Consider the following 19,524-nt stretch of genomic DNA (forward strand, 5'->3'; position numbering starts at 1 on the left):
TTCCAATTCGGATTCAAATTCGTGGGTTAGTAAATCAGCCCCTAAGGGAGTGGGGAGGGAGTTCTCATGGGTGGGGGAGCAGGAGAGGGGAGAGAGGAGAGAACTGAGCAGAAGGAATTAAAGATGTTTCTGAGAGATGAAGTCAGACACTGGAACATCATGTTTACAAAAAAGAGACAATAAATCCTGTGTTTCTTTTGATAGAGTGCAGCATTACTGTAAGTGCTTATGGCTGTATTTACATAGATAAAGCTTACTTAGTTTTCTGATAAAGCTTACTTAGTTTTTACCTATCTTTCTCCTTTAAAGACTGAAGTGGGAAAATCCAGAAGGATGTATTATACCCATACTATGATGTAATATATTGCCCAAAAAAATTACCTGGGTCCTACAGAGTATAGAGTTTTGGTATAGGATCTATTATTAAAATTATTGGGACCTGAAATTTTCGAGATAAGGAACTTAGTCTGTAAATTAGATCACCATACCTTTACAGATGAAATAAGCCCAATGGGATAGTGTTGCCACCAATATGGATTTATGCAGCTTATCTAGGATCAAGTACAAAGTACTGTTTTATTATTACAATCACTTAGATTGTAAGCTCTATAGGGCAGGGACCCGCTTCCTACTGTGTCTCATACCACATGGCACTTATATATATATATTTATTGTATTTATTTATTATATCACTTGTCCTCCCTGTGTGTAATTTTGTATTCTGTAAGACTGTACAGCGCTGCGTACCCATGTGGCACTTTATAAATAAAATTATACATACATATATACATACATACATAGGAAAAGAAAATCATATTTTAAAATTAAAATCATTTGATCAAAGTGGAATCTATGGAAGATGGTCTTCATGTAATTCAGAGTTACCTGGATAATTGGTTTCGATACAGGAATCCTGTATATGGTAATATATTATCTGTACAAGTTGCCTACAGCTGTCACAAGAGGATTCTTAATTTCCTCCACCCTAATAATTTTGATATCATGGCAATACAAGTAATTATAGGATACAGGTTTCTAGGAAACCCCACTCTGCAGATGGCTATTAAATTCAACTGTGGTAAGTTATGCCCTTTGTACTCTCCCAAACATCTTTGACTAATTAAAATTTAGAGATATAAGTGCTCTGTGGTATTACATGGTTAAGTGACATATGTAATAAGTCAACACTGAAATGGGAATAAGTCTTAGTGGATAGCCCTGTCCTGAACAACCCCACAACAGGTCCTAATAGGCCACAGACCTGGATCCTGTTTTGTGATAATAGAAAGTTTGAATGCACAGTCACAATGTGTGATAACAATTGAGAATACTCATAAAAAGGGACATCTATATTGTGTGTGAATTCATATCCATAAAGATGTACATTGCTGAACACTGTGCCTTTAAATTGATATTCATGTTATTATTCTTTCCCTGTTTGTTTTTATAGGGATTCATTTGAATGTTTGAACATGTTTAAAAAGTGCCATAAACTGTTTCTATTAGTTGTGTGTTGTTTTGAGATATATACAGTATGTATACATTATATGTATAAATACATACAGCTGCATCAAATAATGGGTTCCGTGGTTACCATAGTGATGATATGCAGATGAATTTATCAAGAGTGTTTTCCATTTTATGTGGGTGATTTGAGAATGTGTTTATATACTGCAAGTGTGAATGAGGCCTCCAGGTGAAAATGTATCAATGTGTGATGTATTCTAACGCCTTCAACATGGGATTTTCACACCTAAGCAAATGTTCATGCCTGGTCTAAGCAAATTTTTACATCAACACTGAATTTCTACAATAAATACCTGTAATACGATGCATAAAAATTGTAGCATCTTCATTGCAAAGCAGGTTTTAAAAAGCTACCCGTATAATATATAGATATTGTCCTAAAAAAATACCAATTGTCGAGATATAGAACCATGAATATAACATGAATTCTCCTAGAAACACAAGTTAATCTCCAGCATTTATTTTCCTGTTATAACGACCTAAAACAAGAGGCTGCAGAATGGGTTAAACAACATTAAACCATATACAGATATACCTACAATGCTGCTAAGCTGTTTAGGGCAGAATTATGTAACAACAGATTTATTATCCTCTAAAAACAAGTGTGAACTTGGAAGGGAAGTTTTGGGTTGGGCCATTATGATGATCATCATTATTCACTGGCCTTAAGTAAGAAACTAATAAATGTTCATGTGTCTATAACTGCTTATAACACCAAGCTTTTATGTAGTCTGTGCCGCAATGCCAGCATTGCAACCAACAAAGGAACCTACAAAATACTCAAGAATGACATCCTTACAAATGGTGCTTAGTGATATCAGTTATAATCAGCGCCTAATCATGTGTATTATAAGTAAACTGTACGTATATTAGAATTTATCTTGGCGATCTATGACCTGCATGAAAGTACTGTACTTGGCATTGGCCCAGCTGGGGTCATAGATCTTCATGGTCTCTTCTCATATCCTTATATTTTACAATAAGGGGTATATTATTCCATATACTTTATACTTATTTCTTTTCTGCTCTTTTGTTTCCGTTAGTTAATTTCTTTCGATTTATTTAACACTTTTTCATACCATTATCATATTCCTTTTCTCTTTTTACACTCATGCTTCTCATTTTTTTTAGTAATTTTTCAGTTCTAGGTAATTGGCTATTTTAAATGACCCTGCAGTTACAAACAAGCACAGATGTAATATTCCATTCTTACAGATCAATATGTCAGAATCTATATATTTTGATGATTTAAATTGTTAAAAGGTTATTTCAACTGAATCTTATCCCAATTTGTCACCTGCTATGATTTCCCCAACTACTTAGTATTAAGAATAGGAAGGAGAATAAAACGGCTGAGACTTATGGGTTGAACATTTGACAGACTGCAAGGTGACAGGCAAATGAATGTTAGGGGCATGCTACAGACCCCCCTCACAGGGAAAAGGCTCAGCTCCTCTTGCAAATAGGAAAGGTTGGGTTGTGGTGAGTCTTATTAATGGGGGAGTTTAATTTCTCAGACAGTAATTGGAGAATACAGCCAGCATAGTTAATAATCAATAAAAAAACAGTTTAATAAAGCTTATGGGGACCCAGCGAGAAAGGGCGCTATATTGGATCTCTATCAAACCAGTATATAGTTATCTCTAACAAACCAGAGTAAATTGCAAATGTGCAACTACTAGAACATTTGGGTAAAAGTGACCTTAATTAAGACAAGTTGGGGGTCAGACATATAAACACTACAGCAAGTGTTGTAAAGCAGAAATCAGGAAGGAAAAATAGAAAATGAGAAACTAATTGCATCCAAAGCAAAGACTAATCCTTAGGTACAGCTATGGGATCCCTTATCTGGAAACCTGTACTCCAAAAAGATCCAATGGTTTAATGTACTGTAGTTATGATTGTGGTGACACCCTAATGATTCCCAGAAAATACCAACACAAATAGGAAGTAAACCCAGATTTATTACACTGGGAACTGGGCTGAAGCAAATACAGATAAATGCAGAAAGTATGAACAGGCAGCAATGGCAAATGTAGTGCAATGCAATGTAAACCACACTAACATTTGAGTTTTAACAACAAAGTAAATAAACACTTTGTTTTCACTGTAATCCACTGTGGATTATTATTACTAATCCACTTTGTGTTGGTTAGTAATAATGATCCCACAATGCATTGGTGCAGTGTGTGTGTCTCCTGTAACAACTGACACAGAGTTTTCCTTGTGTAGATTCTGTCTGAGGGAACTACGTGTATATTGTACAGTCTATCGCAGTGTTGCTGCTGCTGCACAAGTTAGATATATATATTAGTTACCCGTATGTCAGTACTGTGGCACACTTACTACTGAGATGTGAGATAGGCAATGTGTTTGGGAGCGCAGGTCTCCCCTCAGTACTGAGTTTGTGACTAGGAATGGCACTGGCTGGATTTCAGTCATTCCCAAACTGCACAGGGGGAATCTCTGTCTCCCATGCAGCATCCACACACACACACATGCACTCTGACCAGCAGCTCTCGCCCCCTCAGGTCCACTTCCTTTTTTTTCTTTCTTCCTCTTCCTTTTTGGAGCACATCCTCTCCAGAGCATGGCCTATAGTCCCTTCATTCCTATTACTATAAATACTGCTGCAGTCCTCATATCAACAGTGAAAATCCACATAATGCAAGGAAAGAAGTTTATTTTCAAGGAAACCAGCTGGGCTACAGCTATATTCCATAAAATCCACTTTAAGCAAATAATTCTAGTTGTTTAAAAATAAAAAAAAAAGTTCCTTGTACTTGATGGAAACTAAGATACTATAAATTATATTTGTGATAAAATAATCCTATTGGATTTATTTATTGTTTACATTTTTTTTAGTAGACTTAAGGTATAGGGATCCAAATTACAGAAAGACTCCTTATCCGAAAAACCCCAGGTCTGAAATATGATATCTGCTGTAGGTAAACGATGTGCAGTTACAGTAGATGTGGCCTACTTGAATTTTACCAAAATTTTCGACACGGTTTTTACACGTTTGCTTTTTTATTTTTATAAAATATCTAATAAATTAGCTACAATTTATTTTAAAAAAACTAAAAAATATATTGCTGACTGGACTGTTTTTTTACTACAACTCATTCTACAAGATCCTATAGCTTTTGTTTAAGATAATCCTATACTAATCTTTCACCAAGTAAAACCAAACCCTGAATCTATGAACATTCTACATACTCGCTGTTGAGCCCACATACAGGACATTGTGTCTCTTAATGTTATTTATTCTCATGGTTTTGAATCAATGTTAGCCATCTGGCCACTCAAGCACTTTGTAGTTCAGTTTAGGAGCCTTCTTACCTGATGACAAGGATACAGACAAATATACATCATTGTTACACCTGTCACCCCACTACAGCTCTATAGATATAAAAAATTATTGGTGAACTTTGTATAAACTACTTGCGAAAAAAAGCTTTAGTTCCTAGTTGTTGCTCTGTGCTGCAACCAAATACAATAGAAAAAAAAAGCTTCAGCAGGTTTGCAACCTACTGGAGGGACTAATTTTATGACCTAGCAATTTATGCTGATAGTTTACCAATAACAATATTTTAGAATGAAATGTTAAATTTTTTTTTTTTGTGAATGATAACTCAAACCCAATCCCAAGTATCTATGCATTCATATATTTAAAAGACTATCTTGATAGACTGCACCAAGAAAACAAGTCAAAATGATTAATTGTTATTGATCAGCACTGGATTTCTACACACAGCACCCAGAGACTGCTCCATGCCCCCCTCCTCCCCCGAATTGCGCACAAGCACATCTTTTTATCTCACACTCGAACACTGTGGGCAGCAAGCCCAGAAATCTCCAGCACTCCTAGACCCCAGTGCCCCAGATGTGAGCAAAGTTCAGGTGTGGTCGGGCGGCATTCCAGCTCTAAATTTGTGCTGCCCTAAGCCCAGACCTTTGTGGCCATGCCACAAATCCAGGCCTGTTATTGATGCTAATTTAGCCATCTGTCTTGGGAAGATTATACTATACATTTCAACATAGAACTGTGTGTTTATAAAAGCCCTTTATGTAGTTCTGGTATTGCTGCCTTCAAAGTAATAGCGGAGTCCTATACTTCCTCATTAGATGGGTTTGTATAGGCTACAAGTGATCACAGCTAGGTCTTGCCATACCAAACTATATCCGCACAAGACTTGATACAAGCAGTGGACAAAAAAAACATTACATAGTCAATAAAATAACTCAGCTTGTGGACCACACCCCATACATACACCCTTTCAGCTTCTTTTTTAATGAAAACACAATACAAACATTGACTTTTGCTCTTTCTTTTTATTAACTTAACACTTTAAACAATCATAATTATGCTTGATATTCTCATCCTTATTTTATATATTTAAACATGCACTGCTGTTACTTGGATGTAACACCCTGTGCGAGAATAGGTCTGAATGACTCAAATCTGTAGTACTGAGAGCAGAATCAAGGGTTACTGAATGTGACAGCATTATTTACAATATATGGCACAAAAGAAAGGACAAATGACTAGGCACAAAGTGTCAAACCCTTCCTAATAAAAGTGAAAGATTTAATCTCAGAATATCTTTTAGAAATAGGGTGCCATACTGTGCAGTTGCATGGGTGTTTTTTATGTAGAAGAGCGGGTTTGCTTGCTGTTCACTACTCACTAACTAACCATGCTGAAAACAAAAGCCAGAGTATTGTGGAAGGAATAAATAGTCTGGTAAGTGCTTGCAGAACTGGATCAGTAAATTAAACAAAAACATACTATTCAGAGCAACTTAAAATCATTTTTAAATGGATCCATTCCTAATCTTAAGTAGGCTTTATGTTGTGTTCATTTATATTAGCTAGGCAACAGCATTTGAGAGGATGGGTTGTTACGTGCATAGAATAGGCCCTCTGAATATTTGCATATGCGTGGGAGCTTTATTGCTTGAACAGGCATTCTCCATACACATCAATACAACAGTGACTTCATTTAAATACACTTGGGGTGATGATGCCTAGTGAAGTCTATAGTTAATGCCGCAGCTGCAGCAAGCTATATGATTGCCTCGTGTATAAAAACTACCAGGGGAAGTATGTTTTAATGAGCTAGGGACAGGGGAAATTGGTGCTCCAGATGTTGCAGATATAAAGCACCAGCCATCACAAAAGGGGAAGCATTGACAATTCCTTTTATTAGGCATGTCCATACTTTATAAAAGTTACTTAAAATGAGGGCAAAGTACCCTTTAATCTATTTCATTTAATATATATATATATTTCAAGTCAAACCAAAATGACTTATGGGTGGTGTAGAAAACAAAAAGGCCAACTGAAAAACTAGAGCAAATGCTCTTTTCTCCCCTTTTATTCCTCATAATTTATATTATTAGATACAAAAAGGAGCATAAATACTCTCAGTTGAGTATGTTCATACATTATCTGCTAATGATATTAAAATATTTTTTTACCATTAATATCTATGGCAGGAAGAAGCCTTGTGCAGCCATATCATTTACCTTCTCATTACCCTTATTTGGCAATTCTGTTCAGCATAACAATCTTAAAAGAATCTTAAAGAATATTGTATTCCCACTAGTCATTTGTTACCATCCAAATGAATCTTTTAACTGCTATGTAATACAATATATCCCTATTCAGTGGTAAATAAAATTACAAATAGGAATATTTTTTGGCCCCTGGAAATGGTCCTACAAAACTGTTGGATTCATATCGTACCTGCATTAATAGTAGTTCTAACAATGTCCCATTTTTTTATTCCAGTAATTATTCAGAAGTCTCCTTCTTAACTACTGTTCAACTTATCCATCCTTATCAACTAGTGTACCCCTTCCTTTACATGCTGTAGCAAACCACTTCAAGGCACATTTTTTTTATTTCTAGTAATTTCTTTTGTACCTTTTTGGGGACCTTTGTCAATAAAATAATCAGCAATATTAAATTATGGGGATTGTATGTGAGAGTGAAGTCATTGTTGCTAGATAGTTGGCATCAAGAAGTGCGCTTTTTTCTTTCGGTTTTCATTCCCATAATTCCCATTATTTACAGTAGCTACAGTAAATGAACTGTTCTAAAACAAAGCAGTTTGGAGGTTACAAGAGGTTTATCTCCTACAACTCCACTTGCCATCAGATAATTAGTAAGAGATGATAAATGGGTTTCTTGTTCAATAATACCAGAGGACAATAATTTGATAACTGCTCAAAATTGCTCCTCAGGGTTCCCAACAGCTCAGGCTTTGAGGCATGCAATAAGGCACCTGCAAACCAGGATGGCTCTGCAATGGAACTTTGCTGTCCATATCTGATCAAGGATGGGAATCCTTCCAATGTAAAACTGCCATAAAGGCAGAATGTATCACAATATTTAACATCCATAATCATGATCTGTCTATTGGTCTTATAAGTTCTTTTTAAATAAAAATGTACTCAACCCTTTTGCTGGCCCACTAAATGCATCACAACCTTTAAAACATCAGAAATACATGTGTTTTATTAATGCCCTGCTTTGACCCAGTTCTCCATATCATTTCTAAATGGGATACACAGATTTTCCATTTATTACTTGGGAAATCACACCAATTGTATTTAATTAAATATCCGAGCATCAGTTTGTAGAATGTCTCTTCTCTTGTTCAATGTGCAAAGTTGTGGTCCCTGTGCTAAATCTTCCTGTAAAAATGACTTGGAATATTTCATCAGAAAAATCTTTAATTTCTTTTGATTTATTGTTTGGTTTTATAAATAAAAACCCACACGGATATCTGATTTATGATCAAAGGAACCAGCCAGCCATGACGTTCTGCTGAAGAACTAGACACTGTGAATAAAAACAAAGGAGAATTATTTTATTGGATTTTTGGTAATAGATAGCAGATGAGAAGTCACATTTGTAATACCTGTTTTGTTACAAGAAAAACACCCACACATAAGTATTCGTAACGCTTTGACAAATATCAGTGTGATTTCAGAAAATGTTACATGAACAGGTGTATACATACAAATTTACTATTTACCAAAGCCAGATATATTTGTAAGATGTATGAAAGGGGCTGGAGTAAATCTGGTGAAAAATCACTGCTTTATATGTAGAGAAAGAACATATTCCATGATAATCTTTTGCATATTAAATCAGTGCTAAAGTCCCTACTGTGAGCAGTACAAAGCCTACAACATTTATACATTTTTTTTTTGCTTTTAAATTTTGTTTATTAAGACCTTATGGCACCAGCATATTAAGCTGTATAAAATGTCCAGGCAGTACTGTCTAGGTTTCTTTGCTTCTAGTTTCTACAAAATAGGGGTTAAATGGGCCTCAGAAGCAATGGTCAGAAAAGTGAGACATTTTCTCCAACTGTTACTACTTTGGTAGATTTAAAGGAACACTAACACCAAAAAATAAAAGTGTACCAAAGTAATTAAAACATAATGTTTTGTTGCCCTGCGCTGGTAAAAGTGGCGTGTTCACTTCAGAAACCCTAGTATAGTTTATATAAACAAGGCTGCTGTGTAGCCATGGGGGGAGCTATTCACATTGAAATACGGCTAAATGAAACAGGTTACATAGCAGATAAGATCTGTGAAACACCATTGTATTCTACAGAGCATATCTGCTATGTAACCTGTGCCTTTCTCCTGTTTTCCAGCTTGTATGGCTGTCCTGTAGCTACACAGCAGCTTATTTATATAAACTATAGTAGTGTATTTGACACAAACACACAACTTTATCAGTGCAGGGCAACAGTACATTATATTTAATTAATTTAAAACACTTTTATTTTTTTGTGTTACTGTTCTTTAAAAACACACGTAAGGTGACATTAACCGGGAGGGTTGTTAGCCACTTTTCAGCAGACAGGAATGCTGGACTAAGGTTAGCGATTATGTTTACTGGGAGGTGCCACGCACTGGCACCCCTAGTGAATATCACTTTACTTGACTCTCTAGTTGGCCTTCAAAAATCCATATTTCATATTTTTCTGTTTTTAGACAGAATTGGATCTGGTGGGAGAGTAGCCGTAACTTTTGGAAATGGGCACTAATATAGCAAAACTTTCCTTATGTCCTGACATTTTGACTATTAAGCATCCTGACTGCTTAGCTAATGTCAGATGTTTAGGTACCAAATGAGAGTTTAAGGCCACATGTTAATTAGTTTCAATTTAGGTCCCTTTCTAGTCATATTCCAGTCTCTCATTCAGACCTCTGTCTGGTTGCTATCTTAAACAAGACCCTAGCAACCAGATAGCTGCTAAAATTCCAAACTGGAGAGCTGCTGAAAAAGCTAAATAACTGATAAACCACAAATAATAAAATTTGAAAACCATTTGCAAATTGTCTCAGAATATCACTGTCTATATCATCCTAAAAGTTTATTTAAAGGTGAACAACCCCTTAATAGGAGAAGCTATTATAATAAAAAATAAACCACCTTCACATATATTGATTATTCTTTTCTTGTAGTTTTTAAGAAGGAATTATTTGTACAAGCTAAAAATTAGGTTAAGGAAGAACAGCCAATCTCATTTGTGTGCCTGCTTTTCACATTGGTACTAATTATATTCACCCAAGTGCAAATAATTACATTGCAACTGTATTTTATCTATGCAGATTTTGTTCACAGCCATTGATGCTTACATTTAAAAAATTTCTAAACTGGTAGGTGTCTTACCTCTACAACTCCGACCATCCTCCTGTAGAGTACCAGTAACACAACTACAAAGTGGTCCATCTAATCTACTTGTGCAAATCTGTTCACAGCCTCCATTGTCTTCACACCAGTCTAGACCTGGTTAACAGAAGGGAAATGTAGATTTAATACTGTCGGTTTTAGTTAAGAATGAAAATAATTGATATTTTATATTACAGTTTAGATTAGTGTTTTGGAAGCTTTCAGGCTACACTCATTGGATGGCAATACATTCACTAATAAAATCCCATGAAACGAAGTGTATGATTGTTGGTTCATGTATGAAGACTTGCTGATCCTGACCAATATCCTTGTACTGTGGATATGAGTCAGTTCAGGGATTGGGTTGTTTTAAAATCATATTTGCAGATGCACCATATGCTACTATATGATACATTTGCAGATAATAACATGAGCTGCAGCTCCTCTTCATTCCTTGCTGTTCTGTTTGAGCTGTCTGCCTACTACTCACCTGTTCAGCCCACTAACCACCTGTTCAGCCTGCTAACCACCTGTTCAGCCTGCAGGCCAGTCTGTCAGATAGCATACCTTGTCGGCCTGTGTATTTGTCGCCATTATGCTCACTTATAAATAAGTTGAGCCCTGGGTGAACTCCCTGCTCCCAGTACAGTACTTTAGATGTCACTTCTTCATAGAATCTATTTAGATTTTTACTTTTCACATTTTTAATTCTAAAATATCAATCCAAAGATTTTTCTTTTTTCATATCTAAAAATTAACATATAAGAATTGTTCTGCAGCAGAAGTGTTAAAAAAAGAAAGTTATGTTTTCAGACGCAAATATATATATATATATATATAAATATAATTGTAATTTTGGTAGTTCCCATTCTGTAGTGGAGGCCTTGGTGTTATGCATTCAAAGTCTTTGTGAAGAGCTTCTAGCTTAAACCTGTATAGTCAAAAGACTGTGGTTGAAATATTTTTATTTTCTAAACTGGGTTGCTCTAATAGTGGTTGAGGCATTATCAAAAAAGCAGGTTTGCTAGATATTAAGACTGTCAGTTGACCAGGAAATATACCCCCCCCACCATCCCTTTTGACATGAGCTCAATCAGGTGGGCTTATGTAAAATGGGCATTAAAACAATCTGTATGTCCAAAAATAAATATAAAAGTATTTTTTTTACACATACATACATACCTGATTACATAGTCTAAAAGAAAACCATGATAGCATTTCTATGTGCTTGGTGGGTTAGTCCCCCATCTCACTTGGGTGTCAGTGTCATGCAACCCCAGAGAACAACACCCACCCACAGACCAGTCCAGTAATCCATCACTTCACAAAAGAACCAGGTAAAGGAGGGGTTGCATGACACTCTGAGGATATCAGGGATGTCTTTGAAAAAACATTGCTCATCTATTGCATTATCCTTAGGCCCAAATTTGTGGCGAGGCCACAAAGGCCCGGGCCTAGGGCGGCACATATTTAGGGGCGGCATGCTGCCCCGCCGCAAACAAATTTTGTCACTTCGCTCGCATACGGAGCAATGGGGACTGCTCCCCACAGCTCTGTATTGGAGTATAAATGCCTTTGCATGCGCGCTTGCAGTGGCGCGGGGGGGGGGAGAAGAGATGTTCGTGCATGTGCGATTGGTGACATTGTTCGTGCGTTTGCGCATTCACGCGGGTGCCTAGGGGAGCCCAGATTTGAAATCCGGCGCTGATTATCCTCCTGGGAGACTTATTCACAATAATCAATAAATTACATTATTTAAATATGTAATAAATGACTTCTATAAGTTCAAGCAAGCAAAGCTGTAATTCCAATTCAGTAGTATCATGTTATCAGTACTAACGTTTCCTTCGAATTGGGCCAACCGAAATGATTTGCTCCTTTGAATCTTGTGTAAGGTCTGAGGCACTCCTGGAATTCTGTGGACAATTCTGCAAAAGTGAAATCATTGTCGAGACAAGAAAAAAACAGAGCACGGTGCTTATTTTAAGTTTCCCATAAAAAATAAATAGGTTATTCAGTTATGGGTTCAGAACTGAAATATTACATTGAAGTGATTGTTCTTTTGCCAGTCCCTATTTTTTTCCAACCTTATTTTTAGTCTATATGTAGATTAGGGTTGAACATTTATTTGCATATTAGTATTTGATTGTAAGCACAATTGTGCAAAATCTTTTAACAATAAATTGATATTGTCTAGAGCTTTTATCACATGAGAAAGTATTTGGATTGAATTCAGGTACAATTATGTAATAAGTGTCTAAGGGAATCATGGGTTTGGCGTGTGCCTACTATATAGTATATATACTTAGGGGTATATTTATCATGCTGTGTAAAAAGTGGAGTAAAGCATTACTGGTAGTGATGAGCAAATCTGTCCCGTTTCGCAGGGACAGAAAAATTCACGAGACGCATTTGTCGGCCGTGTCTTTTGTGTCATCCACGTCTATAATTTATCGCCCGTGATTTTGACGTGAGTGCGCAACAAATTTTTCCACGGCGAATCTTCACTGAAGTTTCGCGAAACAATTCGCCAATGCCGAAATTCGCTGCGAATCCATGCCTGCCGAAAAAATTTGCCCAGGGCAACCAATCACAGAATGATAAATATACTCACTACGTGATGAGTGACTTTTTTCAGCAGGCATGGATTCACTGTGAATTTCAGCATTTTGCCATTGGTGAATTGTTTTATGAAAAAAAAAAAAATTGCTGCGCATCAAAAAAAAGTTGTGGTTGCAGCAAAATAGCCGCGGTCATGTCGAAATGGGCACGGCCGCATCAAAATGGATGTGACCACGTAAAAGAAAACCCACGTTGCGTGTATTTTTTACCGTTTTGCGAATTTTTCTGCAGTTTTGCGAGTTTTCCAGAAAAGCAAAATAGGACAGATTCGCTCATCACTATAAATACTACATAAATATTTTACTACAAGTAATTAAATGAGATTAATCATTGATGCTGTAGTCAAATTCACTGTATCTATCCAACATATCAGTGGCAGCAGCACTGGACTAAACATGTCTGTAAGTGTTTGTGACAAAGTGCTTGTGAGTGCCTAAAGTTATCAATACAAAGGTAAATACTCACAACTCTGCAGGAATTTTTTTCAGCATCACACAAAGATACAGAACAATGGAGATGAACCTCATCGTAGTCGCCAATAAACTTAAAGACAGTGACATGGAAGCGGCAGGTGAGGGACATCCCATTTTCTTCAATTCCAATGGTGTTGTCTTTGATGTTTGGGCACCTTATAAACAACGATAAAATATCTGTTTTACAGATGAAGTCAAGCAAAATGCAAATATATAACTGATTTGCTTGATATACTTGATTTTGGGTTATTTTAAATAAAGGTTGCAAGGGGCAACTCCTATTGACTTCTACTTGACCTCGACAGCTTTATATAGCAACATTTGTATATCCATTTCCACCCATTAAATTTCATTGGTTTATATTTAAACTGATGCCATTATTTAAGTATTAATTCCAGGGTTGATAAACTTTCCAAAGTTAGTCACTGGGTATTTGCCAGCCAATCACATTTCACCTACAGTATTTACTTTCAATGGTGAAGTGTAAAATGCTGTCAGTCCCACAATTTTTATGCCTGGCCCAAACTTTGCAAAGTTGGTCACCGGGGGACTGCAATTCAAAAATAGGAAAAGTGGGTTGGGCCACAAACAGCCAATCAGATTTCATCCATTGAATTTTATTGGTTTAAATTTTAAATTATTCTAGTGTCATTCTCACACTATTTATGCCATGGTGCCCATTGTTTGTCAGTGGGTGACTTCAACTTAAACTTTGCATAGACAGTCACTGGGTAACTGCAGTTCCAGGTTAGAAAAAGTGGGCGGAGCCACCAACCGCCAATCAGATGTCACTCATTGGCTTTCAGTGGGGAAATTTAAATTGCTGCCATTCAGACACTATTAAAACCAGGGTCCCCAAACTTTGCACAGTGTTTTTTCTATATAACTGTGGTCCAAGGTTAGAAAAAGTGGGTGGAGCCAGCAACAGCCAGATTTCATTCAGTGACCTCACGTTTTTCAAACCAACATGAAGTTTGTTCTCAAACTTCACTTTCTAGTTTACACCTGCTGCCTGAATGATCATCCTCATACATGGCATCAATTTATACTAAGCAAAATATTAAACCTTGTAGAGATTGCTCAGGATCACTTTATTATCAACTATTTACTTCTATTTCACTTACATATAAAATAATATTTAAGGGATTTTACAAACTGTGAAGCCTGGCAGTACCCACCGTCAGATCAATCAAAAATTATTGGAGTAACAGATGACTTAGTACCCATGAACCCATGCTAGGCACTGTACACTATTATTTTATGCCAGGAAGCTTATTGCAATAACATGGATAAGGCCGGAGTGGTAACCCAAACAGATTTAAAAAAAACTCTATTATGTTGTGGGAAAATCATTAAAAACTGCTTTACACTAGAACAGTGGTTCTCGACCTTCCTAATGCCGCGACCCTTTAATACAGTTCCTCGCGTTGTGGTGACCCCCAACCATAAAACTATTCCTAAGATCATCGGAAATATGTGTTTTCTGATGGTCTTAGGCGACCCCTGTGAAAGGGTTGTTTGACCCCCAAAGGGGTCCCGACCCACAGGTTGAGAACCGCTGCACTAGAATAAAGAAGCTCATGCCTTGTCTGTTGATTAGTAGTACTGCTCACCATTTATTATCTTCCAAAATAGTGTTTTTGCCATCCATCCATCTGACCTGTTCTTTATTAATATGTAAATAAATAAAATTTGTGTATTATGAAAAATATCCTTGGATATCCTTTAGTGTACTAACCCTCCTTCAATGATGAAGTAACGCAGCTTGTCATTGCTATCTCGTGATGGTGTTGCATAACATTTGTTCAAAACCAAAATCAGATGGGTGGAATCTGCTCCAACGACAAAAACTCCAACAAATAACACATCTCTAGTGGTAAGCACCACCTCTCCTTGACGGTATGGGTGCTTATATGATGCATTTTTGTATAGTGCCATTTTGGTGGTGAAACTGCCTTCTTGAGTTGGGACTGTGAGGTTAATGACACTGCAAGTAAAAAAAAACATATAATGTTATATTCATAAAAGCTTCTTTATTAAGGTGCAAATACTAGGTACCATTAAGAGGTGCAAAAATCACATGCACCTAAGGGCTTGCAAGGGGAAGCCTACAAGATATGTTTTACACTGTGGGTGCATGTTTCACCTGTCTGAGAACCATTCACAGACACAGGAACATTTCAGGGAAACTTCATGTTTGTTCCTCCCTATGTAGATAATTAAATTAGACATGTAAAGATAATCCCCCTGCATAATGTACTCCCACTTACAACACAATCTCATAATGCTAATCTTATTACCTACCTCACTAAGACCAAATCATTGAGTAGCTTCAAGTTCCCTGTTTGTCTCTTTAACTATTACTTTGTGAGTTAAAATTCCTCAAGAATCCATAGAAGATCAAATGTGTCTTTTATAATTTTAAATGAAAGCAAACACTCCTATCTTTAGTATTCAGTACCAAATGGGGTTACTTTATAGACTGAAAGGGGTACTAATTTTGGATTCTGAGTTCATAACAGTTACAGCTGTAAGGGGGTGGGAATAATAGAAAGCACAGAATTGTATTGCATTGGTCTTATTTACCTAAACAATTTCCTACTGCAGGTTGTTTTATAAGGCTCCGAAGCATTTATATCGCAATGTCACCCACTGTAACTTGCTGCACTACCATCCTCCTATTTGTGTCTGAAAGTTACCATAACATTTAGATTGTAAGCTCTATGGGGCAGGGACATCCATTCTCTTGTCTATATAATTCCTAACTGTACCTTGTAATTATTTGTATTTTTTATCATGCATTGTATTTATCTATTATTGAAATAACCGCCTGTTTGTTGTATTAATGTCCTGTTCTACTGTACAGAGCTGTGTACATAAGTAGCGCCATATAAAGATATACATACATTCATTAAATTGTGGAAGCAGAAGTGTAGCCCTTTAATGTTACATGATAGCAACGATGAGAAAAGTAGCAGTAGTTTTCATCACTGCCCACTCACGACCCAGCCTGAATATAAGTTAGGGTCAGTTTGGATGCTTTCCAACATACTTCTGGAAGAGCAGCTTCAGTGTCATTTAGAGGTAGATTTTTCTTAATCAATTATTTGCTGTCTTGAAAATATGAAACTTTGGCTGTGAGACTTTGGCAATGTGTCCATAAGCTTGTCATTTTGAAACTAAAGATATTGCTTGATGAATGTTGTCACCCAGACTGGGGCTTCAACCAGACATGTTTCATGGTTTTTCCCCTGAAACTGGAACTAAAATAAGCTTTTCTCATCAAATTGAATCTGGCATTATATTTTGGGTATTGTTCCTTGAAAATGTAAGTAGTAAGGACATTAATAATGTAAATCCCAAATAGGAACAATGCAAGTTTTTTTTATATATTAATAATGATGAACTTAATCATCGCATTTATAATAAAAAGAGAGAAACCCAAAATTAATATAGTTGGACTTATGTTTCACAAGAAACATCTGTATTTTATGGGTTTAGTTCTTCCCCTTGGGGAAGAATGGAGCCTAGCTATTTCATTTATTTATTTATTTTTTACCTGATAGGAGGTATGCAGTCAAAAAAGGACTGACATTTTCTTTGCGCATTTGTAGCTTTTTGAGTTGCTGAGCATTTATCCTGGCCCCAGTGTCATAGCAAGAGCAGATTTAATAGGTGGTAGATTTTAGGAAATGAAAAAAAAAAAACCGTTAAGGAGAATTTATTTTCACATTTTAGACAATGTGAAAACAATTTAGTTCCTATGGGTTTTTTTTTTCTCAAAAGATTCCTTAGTGCTGGACTCCTTTTCTGCTGCACTAAAAGCTCAGACTCCCACCACTTCCAATTATTATGAGAAATCACAAATAATTCTGCCAGTCGCTTCTAAAGGTCAGAGAAGGTTACAGCTAGAGAAAAGTTGTTAAGAGAAAAACAGAAAATGAAATGACTCGCACTTGTTACAGTGTATGGAAAATAAATAGAAGCTTATCTCTCATAGCCGTGTCCTTTTAAACATTGTACAGACATTTGGATTGCCCATGGGTTCCCTGCTAATAGTCAAAAACCTGTGTGCCAAATGAAGAACATTAACGTACTGTGTAGGACATGATTTTAAACTCTTGGTGCAGATCAGATTAACAAAAATCCATCAAGCATACTCTTGATTGACTCAATGTAGATCGTGGCTTTTATCTGTAGTTTAAAGAATTACTAAATTGTTTCTCTTAATGTTTTGTAATATGACACAAGCATGACTGAATATACAATACACAGAAATTATACTGCACCTTATAGAGAAGCTGCCAAACGTCAGAGCAAAATCACTGCTTTACTTTAAGTGCTATTAATCTGGTCATGGAATTTGCATTGATTAGTCTGTTATTTGTATTGGCTGCATTTACAGGCCAGTTATATGAATTAAGGGAGCCTTGCAACTATAAAAACTGGCCCCAGGTTATGTGATCATGAGCACAACCTCAGTTTGACTGAATTAAGGGACAGAATATATTACAATTATTATATATATAGATTGTAAGCTCTACGGGGCAGGGACCTCCTTCCTCTTGTGTCCTCGATTCTTAACTTATTGCTGCTGTATTTATCTGTATTTATTGTTATATTTTGTATTTATCTATTATCTTATTAACACCCTGTTTGTATTAATGTATTCTACTGTACAGCGCTGCGTACATAAGTAGCACTTTATAAATAAAGATATACATACATACATACAATTATTATTGCATACAAAGACATTTTTAGAACAGGGATCCCCAAACTTTTTTACTCATGAGCCACACTCAGATGTAAAAATGTTGGTAAACCACACGAGCATGAAAAAATCTTCCTTAGGAATGACAAATAAGGGATGTAATTGGCTATTTAGTAGTCACATGTGGACTGCTGGCCTGCAGGAGGATCTGCATGAGTAAATCTGTGTTTCTGTGCTTCCAAAACTTGCCTCCAAGCCAGAACTACTTTGAGGTCACTGGGGGGCAACACAGTGCTCACAAGCCATTGGTTGGGGAACACTGCTTTAGAGCCTTTGAGCAGCTTGGGGCAATAATAATCCCTTTCAGGTCCACAACTGGTGGCTTAGATAATCAGTGAATTTAACAGCTGCACTTTGGGCATATTTATCAAAATGTCAGTTAATTTTATTTTTTCTCATCAAATAATGCTCTCCAAATTATTGCCAAAAAAATTCTCAGATTCTGCATTTAACAGCTGATGCACACATGTTTCACAATTACAAAAATGCTCATAAATATTTTTTTTATATCAATGGTAAAAAAAAATGGTAAAAACAAAAATCTAAATCTGAGAATTCTTGATTAGTTTCATTGAAAAAAAAAAAAAAAAGCTGATCTGCATGATAACTTCTCTGCCAAGACTGGCCAAATGCAGCTCCATAATTATCACTTCCTCTGTCTACTTTCAAGCAGAGTTTTTTAAGAACAGTATTCCTTTTAATCCTTGTAAAGTCACAACCTCATCTTTACTTGTCATTTAACTGCTGCTTTATGAGCCATTTGTTTGTTTACTCTGTCAGGGGAAGTTGTCACCTAAGCACAGCGGTCCAATCACGTTAGACAATTATTGCCAAGTTACATATACATCTGCTATGCTATGTTACAATAAAGGGACAGTGATGGCAATATAATGTTGCCAACTGCTGAGGAAACTAGTAGATTTAAAATAAACTGAAAAGTGCACGGTAAATCTGTAGAAAAAGCATGAATGCCTAGAAAAGAATAGAAAAGAAGAAGCAGCTGTAGCTGAGTATTGTTAATGTTGTAGAATATCCTGACGTCACAAAGGAAGACTTATTTATAATAATGTAAAAAATTAAATCTATACTGTGGTTTAAAAAATAATATTAATAATAATAATCAAATATGGAGAAGAAGAAAAAAATAATAACCACCTTGAAGGATATAATTGATTTTAAGAAAATGTATTTACCTGAGCATTGGCCTTATAACAGAATCTAAAGAGATTTTAATATCAAGTTCATATGCACAGGAGAACTCCACATTGATGGTTCGATCCCTTGTAATTATGTTTCCTGTGTTGTTTGCACTCTCTATCCAAACTGTGTTCTTGTACATGATGTGAGTACCATTAGACTGCAAGATGGAAAAGATTCAATTGAAACAGATAAAGGCATAATTCTACAACTGTAAACAAACAGTTA

The 19,524-nt window shown here is 36.1% G+C and overlaps 1 protein-coding gene across 1 annotated transcript in view; it reads right to left on the minus strand.

The window, feature by feature from the left end:
• Positions 1–5,842: 5,842 nt before the first annotated feature.
• Positions 5,843–19,524, minus strand: part of tecta.1 (tectorin alpha, gene 1) — a 47,497-nt gene continuing 33,815 nt past the window's right edge. Inside the window, exons 18-23 of the mRNA XM_031906220.1 lie at positions 19,293–19,456; positions 15,064–15,312; positions 13,318–13,480; positions 12,071–12,158; positions 10,231–10,347; positions 5,843–8,379 (exon numbers count right to left, since the gene is read on the minus strand). Of these exons, the coding sequence (XP_031762080.1) occupies positions 8,285–8,379; positions 10,231–10,347; positions 12,071–12,158; positions 13,318–13,480; positions 15,064–15,312; positions 19,293–19,456 (876 nt within the window). The 3' untranslated portion in view covers positions 5,843–8,284. The remainder of the gene's footprint in view (positions 8,380–10,230; positions 10,348–12,070; positions 12,159–13,317; positions 13,481–15,063; positions 15,313–19,292; positions 19,457–19,524) is intronic.

Source organism: Xenopus tropicalis, chromosome 7 (assembly GCF_000004195.4).
Source record: "Xenopus tropicalis strain Nigerian chromosome 7, UCB_Xtro_10.0, whole genome shotgun sequence".
NCBI lineage: Eukaryota > Metazoa > Chordata > Amphibia > Anura > Pipidae > Xenopus > Xenopus tropicalis.